This window comes from Asparagus officinalis, unplaced genomic scaffold, assembly GCF_001876935.1.
Source record: "Asparagus officinalis unplaced genomic scaffold, Aspof.V1 AsparagusV1_Un304, whole genome shotgun sequence".
In the NCBI taxonomy this organism is placed as follows: domain Eukaryota; kingdom Viridiplantae; phylum Streptophyta; class Magnoliopsida; order Asparagales; family Asparagaceae; genus Asparagus; species Asparagus officinalis.
In genome coordinates this window covers 97,717-108,345 of record NW_017972569.1, presented here as the reverse complement: position 1 = coordinate 108,345, position 10,629 = coordinate 97,717, and the positions used below count along the sequence as shown (strand labels likewise).

General features: G+C 38.2%; 1 protein-coding gene across 1 annotated transcript; it reads right to left on the bottom strand.

Moving 5' to 3' along the window:
• Positions 1 to 6,383: 6,383 nt before the first annotated feature.
• On the bottom strand, positions 6,384 to 9,157 carry LOC109827579 (probable pectinesterase/pectinesterase inhibitor 34). Its single transcript, XM_020394584.1, is given in 3 exon segments — positions 6,384 to 6,851; positions 6,854 to 7,192; positions 8,587 to 9,157. Coding segments are annotated over 3 exon segments (1,089 nt in total). The 5' UTR covers positions 9,029 to 9,157; the 3' UTR covers positions 6,384 to 6,543.
• Positions 9,158 to 10,629: the final 1,472 nt, after the last annotated feature.

Sequence of the window (10,629 nt, the reverse complement as noted above, 5' to 3'; positions counted from 1 at the left end):
TACCTATCTTATCTAAAAATACGGTGACAAAAGCCTATAAATAGAAGCACAGGGTCTTCATTAGAGAGGATCTGAAAGGCAGAGGGCGATGTGCTGTTGAATTGAACAGTGAACCACGAATTTCAGAGGAAAAATCAACGAATCTTGGCGAACTTTTTCATAAAGAAAAAGCCTTTGAAATATTCGAGATTCTCTCCCCCTCCTTCCTCTAGATTAAACCTTGTTTTAATCTCGAGAAGAGCCACAATCCCGCTTAATCGTGATTGTCGCTTCCGCAATTATTTTCTTCCTGAAACGAGGGTGTAATTATACAGTCAACCGAATTTTATCTACGGTGGTCCACAGACTAATGCGTCCCCGATACAGGCAAAGATTCCACACAAACCATCAGGAGATAAACTACTACTACGTTTTATTGGATAAAATTATAATCTTTAATTTTTATTGTGCAAGAAGATCTTATAAAAAGATCGATTTGCCTTTCAGATTGAATTTGTAATCGATAAACGTTATAACAGGTTTAACATCAATGGATAAAGCAACTTTGACAAAAACACTTGGTGCTCAGCCTAAACCATAGGAGGGGGAGGAGGAACAAATGATGGAGAAGGCTGCTGAGGAGGAATCTAGTTGAGGAGCTCGTTGGTGAAGAAAGCAAACTGCTTCTAGAGAGATTGAGAAATTCTCTAAGCGCACTCCTCTAACTGGGCTTGAGTGACATAGCCCTCGTGTTGGTCTTCAGTAGGTGGGTTAGAAGATAGGCCTACGTGATCAGAACCAGCCACTTTATGCAAAAAAGGATGAAAAGCCCCATGGTAGGTACCAAACTATTGATGATAGTTATCCAACAGAGGTTTAAGTGTGGATCATGTAGGTTTATCTTCTTCAAACTGCTGGTTCTTGAGCCGAGAGTCATGTCCTACACATGAAAAATACGTAAGAGGTTAGAGTTAGGATCTCTATTAGTTCCTTCGACGGTCAAGTCAGTAGAGAGCTTGAGTGGGGAAGAAAGAAAGTTAAAAGTCGGTTTTTAGCAAGAATTAGCTTACCTTAAGCAACAGACAACACCTTCCTTTTATAGAAGATTAAAGGAGGCAAATGGATAATTTCGACCTAGTCTAAGCAGACGGTTCAGTCAGCATCTACTTTTAGGTGTTGACTATAGAGGGGGATGAGTCACCCTGGTATTTAATGTAAGAGTGACGGAGTTTGCATAGTGCTGACGAGAACCGATGAATCATAAAGACTTTCAGGGCTAGAGAAATGATGACTCTGATCCTGCATTAAATGTGATGGCAATTGACTGTTAGTGGGGGGCTACAGGTTACACCGCCTCCCTACTTGTCTCTCTCGAGAGAGTCGAGAGATGCCTTTTGCCTCAGTATTTACAAATGGGCCAATAAGTATCGCCTTTTTGGTGGGCCGCGAAGTTTGTCGACTTGATCTTGTGGAGTTAAGAGGGTGGGATCATGAAGGGTCGAGTGCTGAAACCACTCAAATCATCCTCCTTAAAGTTTGGCTGATTAGGTATTTAGTTAAGGTAGGACACATGTCAGCTCTCCATCGAAGTTTAACACTTAGCTATTTGTAAGATATAACAATAATTAACTAGATCATAGGCTTGCCTAATAGTGTTGAAAATAATTTTAAATGGTTCTCAAAATACTTCTAATTGTTGTAAATATTATGATTATGAATATTTATTTGTTTATGGTGTAACATAAGTTATGAAGATTAAGTGTTAGTTGTCAATGGTACTTTTTAGTTGTTAAGGTTAAGTCTAAGTTATAAAAGTTACTATTAATTTGTTAAGGTTGTCCATTGGTTGTTAAGTCCATCAATTGGTTGTTGAGATTATGGATTGGTTGTTAAGTTTATGTATTCATTGTTAAGGTTATAGTTTAGTTGTTAACTTTACACTTTAGCTGTTAAGTTCATAGCTTAGTTGTTAAGGTTACAGTTTAGTTATTAAGTTTACAGTTTAGTTGTCAAGCTTTACAGCATACTATGATTTTTTTTTTGCATTCTTTGGTCAAACTTATGCATAACATCAATAGCGAATCCAAAAGGATAACATCCAACATATATGGTTAGGTGCTAATACAAAACGTTAACATCCAATACATATGGTTAGTTGCTATAATGCAAAAGGTTGACAATTAACTCTAAACATTCACAGCTAGATAGGCTCGTTGCATATTATCCAATTGTGACCTTCCATATGGCATCCAGAGCACTTAATAGGCCGAGTATTTAGTGACATGTTGTTCCTTCATTTACTAAATGGTCTTCCCCATCTTTTTTTTTGTAAGGGGAGGCTTTAACTGACAGTCTTCTGGTGGTACAACGTGCTTCTTGTAATCTAGAATAGGAAATAGGATTGATTCATAACTTCTTCTGAATGCTTTAACAGTCATAAACCAATCACGATAATAATAAGTATGTCATCCCATCCAAGTAATTACAGCAAAAGCGTGCTTACAAGCAATGCATATGATATCCTAATACCTGCATGAACATGTCCATTTCCTCATACCTACATGGTAAGTTTTATTAGATTCAACCTCAACAATATGTTATGTTAAATTTTAAACATGTAAGCAACTTTCTTGATGAATATTATCACTCAATACTATCTTAGCACTTGGTTATAAGTATCCAGTCCATTTTGCTGCCATAAACCTTCTATCATATATGCGCTCCATGATTTGCTTTTGTATCGTCTCCACTAAAGATAAGAATCGTAACATTTGCCTTTCTTGTCCAACTGTTGAAGGACTCAACAATGTTTTAAGCAACATGGACATACATATAAATCACATGAAAAAACTCATAAGTTAACTTTAATATTAATAACTAATATTTATCCATAACAACTAAACTGTAACCTTAACAACCAAGGTATAAACTTAACAACTAATGTGTATACTTAACAATTACACTGTAAGCTTAACAACTATATTATAAACTTAACAATTACTTGCAAACTTAACAACTACATTGTAATCTTAACAACTGAGATGTAAACTACGATGTGAACTTAACAAGTAACATGTATGGTTAACAACTAAACTTTAAGCTTAACAACTCACAAAAACTCAACAATAAACTAAATTAAGCAATATTATCATGCCTTATACCAGGGAAATAAGTGTTTGCTCATCTCTATGGGGAGTAATTCATTACAGTAACATAAGCCCTTTTATCTATCAGGGTCAGTTGTTTCATATAATCATCCTATTCGACAATTGTGAACTTATAAGCCCTATTCTATAACAAGTCACCAATATTTGAGCGATATTTTCTTTATGACCCAACTTCTTCATCTTTTTTTTTTTTGAAATTCTCTACTAGGTGGAGAACACACCTAGAATTTAACGCATTTGGAAAGAATTCTTTGACTGCTACTCTAATACCCTTGTGGGCATCAGAAATCATGACTAGTTGATGTGGATGATTGTAAGGATTTTCCCTATCACATAGTATCGATCACACTCCTTATAAGAACCACTTAGAATTTTTCTCATTCTCCTGGTCATATACACAATAAGAAAGAGGAAATATTCTTTGGTTGTAGTCATATACTGTGGCACTATACCTCTGTAGCAATCTTTAAGAAATATTCCATCCAAAAATAACAGAGGCTTATATCTAGCATTGAACCCATGAATACAAGCATCATTACTTATGAACAAATGCCTATACCTTCCATCATAATCATCAATGGCAATACGACATCATGGATTAGTGGCTAGGACCATAACTTCATACTTGTATAAATATAACCAGTAATCATTAATATTATGTTATAAATTGTAACCTTAGTAACTAAATTGTATACTTAACAGCTAAGATGTATACTTAACAACTAAATTATAATGTTAACAACTACACTAAGGTAACCTTAACAATAAATCTGTATACTTCAAAATTAAGGTGTAAACTTAACAACTAACATAGACATGACAACTAAGATATAAGTATTTATTTAATCAGATATATTTTATCATCTTAATGAATCATAAGCCTTAGCATCATCACTGAACATGTCTTGTTGTGCTCTTTCTTATTTTTGCCGTGCTTCACTGTAATTAATTTTAATGCCGAACTATTAGAGTAAATCATTCTTGATATCAATTGGCCAGATCTCTGGCCTAACCTTCATAACAGATTGGATTTGACTTGCAATAAAATTTCATGATGCTCTTAATTTACCAGCATTTGCTCCATGTTGACCTCAATTGTGAGTTGCATGGTTTTATAGCCATAATCAAGCAATTTTGGAGTGGGGAAGCTAAAAATATCCAACATGGCATTTCTGCGTGTCCTTGCATCGGCAATGCACTCTTATATATTTTTGTTCATTATGATAAAAATCATGCTCGAACATGCTTGAATAGCATTGAAGTGCTAATCTAACTTCAGCAGCATTATCGAATTTCTATCCCTCTGCGCATATGGCTATGTGCCAATCAGCTAGGATGTTGGTTTGGTTATTAATCATGTCTTCTATAATTATGATAGAGTCACCAGTAGGATTGTTTTTAGGAATATGCTCATCATTACATGATTGGCTACGCTTAGCAGCTGTGCATTGGGAATTTTCTGTCAGGATTTTCCTATAATAGTGAAAAAACACTTGAATACGTAACAATTAACTACAAGATATTTGCAACTAACTATTAGGGTTAACAACTAACTCATAAGGTAAACAACCAACTCATAACGTTAAGAACCAACTCATAACCTTAACAAATAATTGCTTCTAGCAATCATCTACTAAGGTTAACAATTAACTTACAACTATCTACTAAGGTCTACAACCAACTCATAAGGTTAACAACTAACTCATAACTTTAACAACTAATAGTTAAGGTTAACAACTAACTTTTATGGTTAAGAACCAACTCATCAGGATAACAAGCAACTCTAAACCTTAACAAGTAATCATTATGATTAATAACAAACTATAATATTCACAACTCTCTCATAAGGTTAACAAACAACTAAAACCTTAACAACTAACCTATTAAGTTAACAACCAATTGATAACCTTCAAATCCTACCTAATTTCACAAACAAAGTGATTAAAATGCTATGGAAAAATAAAGTGTTTAAAATACTTACACATTTTCTAGAGAAGTTTTGGTGTTCCGAGAAGTTGAAGAATTCGCAAATGCGGAAACATATAAATTTATGTCTACAAATCCATTATAAAGACAATACTCAAACATCAAGCTCAAGTCATCATCATTTTCAATTGCGAAACTAAACTTTTTTCCTTTCGGATATAAATTTCAGTGAAAGAGATTGCAATGTGAGTTTAAGCTTTTGAGACACTAGACACTTCAAGCTAACGATTTTTGTAGAGTCATTAATTATTATGAAAACACCTCACCCTCTTTGTTGGTTTTTGCATTTGTAACCATGCAAAGGAGGGGTCTTTCCGTTGTTATGAAGAAAAATAGTTGAATAAGCAAAGAGGATTTATTGTAGAGAATTAAATAGCCATAAGCGATTAGTTGAAGAAACAAAGAGGATTTATGAATAGAATTTAGTGGCCATGAGAGAGAGGAAAACGATGGTTGTATGGATTAAATTGGAGGGAACTAGGGTTTTTTCCCTCCAAAATCCCTTTTAATCATCATTAAATGATCATACGATGAGGGAACTCACCTTCTCGAATGATCCCCCCTCCTGCGCCCCAAACAAATTGTGGAGAGTATTTTGGTCTAAGCATATTTTTAAAGTACACGTGAGGGTTAAATTAGAGCTGAAGGGGGTTAAATGAATATTCACATTTGCTGTATTGGATTTTAGAGTTTTGAAAATGTCTTAGGAGTGGGAGAAATAAATTTATTTATTTTAGGGGTTAATAGGAGCTTTTCCATATATATAATATATAATTAGCCAGCTAATATACACTTCCCACCGACACCTAACATGTGGGCATCATCAGCTTCCCCATTCACCAAGGAAAAAAAGATAAATAAATAAAATAGAGAGAGACCTATTATGAGATAGAGGAATTAAAACAAGGGAGTGGGTACCATGTGATTCTCTTATGAAACTTCAGTTTCTGTTTCTTCCCTTGTCCGTCAAACTTTGCTCACTTTCCTCAGCTAGCTATTGCCTATGGTGGGTACACATTAATCTATCGTCTACTGGCACGAACATTTTGTTCAGTTGTATATGTTACAGTCTTCCATTTGGTTGTAGGCACAGACAAATTAAATAGGTCGGCTACTAATTATACTTATCGTATAGATCATAACCATCTACGCTTCTGTTTAAACATTATATTTAATGTATACTACAACAATCCACTACAATGACAACAGTCTAAAAACAGTAAATACTTGAAATATAAATTTTTTCACAACATTCTTTAGAAAGAACGGCTTCGATTTTGCATCATATAAAGAGACAATAAACTGAAAGGGATATACCAAGAATTCACAATTAATGTAAAATTATCATGCTCTATACCACCATTCCTATCTATATAAATCATCACAACAAATACCAAATTTAATTTCCTTTTTACACATTTAGCCCAGCCAAGAAAGCGACCCCCGTCGCCGGCAACCAAGATGACCCATCAATGAACTCACCCACCGTGAACTTACTAGCCTCCTCCGCCATGGTTATCACCCTATACCCCGGCCACGTCACCCTCTTACCAACCCCTGCTCCCGGCCCATAATTCATATACTCACCGAAGTACAGCGTATCGAGGGCGAAGGTGTCATTCCACTCCAACCAACCAGCCGGATGTACGTGATCCCCAATGTCCGACATCATGTACACTACCCTCGAGTACAACTTCCAAGGCCGGCCCAAATAGGTTGGTCATGGATCGATATTCCTGTATTCTGATTAGGGTCTTTTCTGCCCTGGGCCGTGATGGTGTTTTTCTGCTTAGGCATGGGCTTTCGGGCCCAGAGGCTGCAATTCTGGAGGACGACGGCGGCGTTGCCAAAGATAAAGTCAACGGTGCCGTAGACGTCGCATTCGCGGTAGAATTGGCGCTGGGAGTGGACATAGAGCGTGTCTTGATAGCCGGTAATGCTGCATCGGTAGACGACGGAGTGGTCGGCCCCGATGCGGAGGGCGACCGCTTGATACGCTTCTGGGCCGGCCTGGTTGTCTATTGTCATGTCTCTCATTATGAATCCAGCTCCGGTTGCCGCTGCGACAATTAATTAGAATCAGTTCTTCTGTATTGGGTTATTATAACTATTGCCGGGTTAACTTTGCACGGAGGATTCTTGTTTGTTTCATCACATTCTTATAGGTGAAACAGAGCATCGTTAAGCCACTTGACTCCACTAATTAGTTTAAAATTGATCTTACGCGTATATCCCATATTCTGAAAGAAAAGGAAAGGGGAAAAAAAAAATTAATAGTAGAAAGATCACGGTTTTCAATCATATGGTTTAATCAATGGTAGTATTTCATTTTTAAATCTAGCACTTGTTGCACACATTACTGGGCGCTTGCGCAAGGTCTTGCTTTCGCATTTCGGCGCTGGCTATTCGATGTACAAAGCTAATAGTTATTTAAATGTGAGTTACGCTTCATTCTAAAATTTAATACTTACAATATTTACGCGTAATACACTCACTTTCGCTTTTTAACTAAAAGCAAATTAATAGCTATCAACTAAATAGTAGATGGCTGTGATGAAAACTACTGTTTTGGCAGCCTGCAAAATATAGAAACCATAAGGTGTCGTTTGGCAACGGGTTAATTAAGCGAGGGGTTAACACTTGACCCTTTCTTAACCCGCCAAATATAAAAAGTTTATACAACGGTTAAAGTGACCCTCCGTAATTTGCCAAATACGAAAAATACGTACATAAGGGTTAAGCTATCCTCTCTAGAGAGATTAAAATGAGTTAATCTCTCGAAACGAGGGGTTTGTTAATACTTTTATTCGGAAGAATTAAAAGTTAACCTCTCTATTTATGAAGAAAATAGTCAAAACCCTCGTAATCCCCAAACACTAATACTAATCACAAGGATTAAAATAAAACATATTTAACAGATCAGTAGTTTAATCTTTCAAATTATTTATTAAATGGACTAATTATGTTAATCATTCTTCCATCCTAATCACTCTTTCTTATTTCTTAGCCTTTTGCCAAACAGGGGAACAAAAAGGTAGGAGGTAAGCAAGGGATTTGGATCCTCTCCACTACAAAAAAGTAGTGGAGAGACCACTGTTTTTAATCTCAATCGTTAATTATTTAGTAGGCGGTTATGATACAATCTAAATCTAATACTTACCATACCCCCGTGTATTACACTCATTCCTAATTTGCACTAAGAGAAAAAATCACAACCATTAACTAGATAATCAATGGTCGTGATTAGCACTCATTCCTAATTTGCACTAAGAGAAAAAATCACAACCATTAACTAGATAATCAATGGTCGTGATTATGTAGTGGTCCCTCCACTGTTTTTTTAAAAATCACAACCATTAACTAGATAATCAATGGTCGTGATTATGTAGTGGTCCCTCCACTGTTTTTTTTTTAGTGGAGAGGATCCCAATCCGTAAGCAAGTACTACACATACCGAAAGTAGCCGTATGAAATGTGGTGTAGTTACCAAGGAAACTCCGCCTTCCAGTAACAATAGTCTTCCCCTTTCCATCTCCAATAAACATCACGTTAGTCTGTTTCCTCCCAATCTTAACGTTCTCCTCATACTTCCCAGCCTTCACATAAATCACAGTCCTCTTATTACTGAGCTTCGGCACTTTTTTTACAGCATCGGCGATCTTCTTATAACTCCCATTTTCGCCGTCCTTGGACACGATCATATCCGCCTGTATCGACGCTGCCGGCGCCTGAAGCAGCCTCCGATCGCTCGGTTTAACCCATTCGGGGAAATTCAGTAGTTTCCTCCGCTTGTTCTGTATCGGGATCCCCGAGAAGTCTTGGTCTTTGCTCGTGACCGCGAAGATCGCCAGGGAGTTGCTTACGAGCTCCGATAAATCCCGCAAATAGCCGTCCATCTGTTGCCTGACGTAACTGTCCTCGACCCCGTCGAGGCCTTCGGAGCACGTGTCCTGGTTGGTGAGCGCGGCGCTGAGCCAGGTGAGCACGTCCTGAACGCCATTAGTAGACCACTGATTTGCAGTGAAGCGACGCCAGACGCACTGCGCACAGCTGAGCTGGTGAATCGTCAGCAGGCTCATGGGCGTCGTCGTATTGACGGAGCGGCTCGCACGTCATGGAGACGCCGGAGATGGCGGAAGCGTCGTTAGAGCGCGCGGTTCAGGCGCTGAAGAGTATGTGAGGTAATGCGTACAGCGTCGTGCCTCTCCGGCGGTGGGGCGCGGGAAGTCGACGAGGGATCGATGCAGATTGGGTTGGGCTAGAGGGGTGTGGCTGCCAGGTTCGCGAAATGGCCTGCGTCGGGGTCGATTGATTGACGATGGATTGGTCTTTTGATCGGACAATAGAATGAAATGAGACGCCTGGAGGATGAGCGAGGTTAGAGGATTGAAGGATGCGGGATTACGATGAGAGCGGCAGCGGCGGCGGCTGTTTTGAGCGTTTGGGTTTTTGAGGGTGATAGCCATGTTGTGAAGTGAGGATGAGTGGCACTGATGAGGTTGAGAATTAAGTGGAATTCGTAGAATGAGGGGGGGACTAATGGGGCGCGAGGTTGGTGGGACGTCCACGTCTAGCTCGTTGCCTGAGCTGGAAACTACTCTAACGCCTGTGATCTGCTTTTACTTCCTCAGCTATTGAGGGCTACTACTGTTTCTGATCTTTTATATTGTAATTAACATAAATTACAATTCAAACAAATTACAATAAAACAAAGAAAAATTCATATTTCATGGGATTCTTTTCCGTGTGCCGATGGAGTATTGATATTGTGCTCCGTTGACGATTCGACTAAGGTAATAAGTCTTTTGCTGAGTAGAGGTTGCCGAATATGCTAAAATCTAAAGAAGTCGAGTGAAAGTCAATTTACAGATGTCAATTCTCGATCTCAATCAACGTTGATTTCTAGGTTGTGTAAAAATAAATAATCTCCCCTCCTCTTATAAGTTGAGAGAGAGAGAGAGAGAGAGAGAGAGAGAGAGAGAGAGAGACCCTTGAATGTGGATTGGACTATGAGAGAGAGAGAGAGAGAGAGAGAGAGAGAGAGAGAGAGAGACCCTTGAATGTGGATTGGACTATTAACTTAGGAGATAATGGTAAGTACCATTTCTTTGAAAATAGCTCTTGAAATAGTCGATGGCGAGGTTTGCCTACAACGGTCAAAAGACGAAGCTCGCTGAGTAGTTTTGAGCGAAGATTGTTGAACAATTCTAGGTGAAGCTCGCTAGGTGACTCTGGGAGAAGTTCGCTCTAGCGAACTTCGCTAGTACGTGGACAACGCATGTTCTTTGAGATGTGGATGATGTGGTCCACGTAGGTCAGGGTGAAGTTCGCTTGAATCTTGGGCAAACTTTGCTATTATTTCAGTGGTCTTTAGTATAGACAAATACTTGGGTCCGTGCGAAGTGTTTAGCCATGTATATTCATTTCTTCATCTTGGATTAAGCTTGAGCATATATTTTGACCATCCACAATGTTAGACCCTAGAGGGGGGGTGATT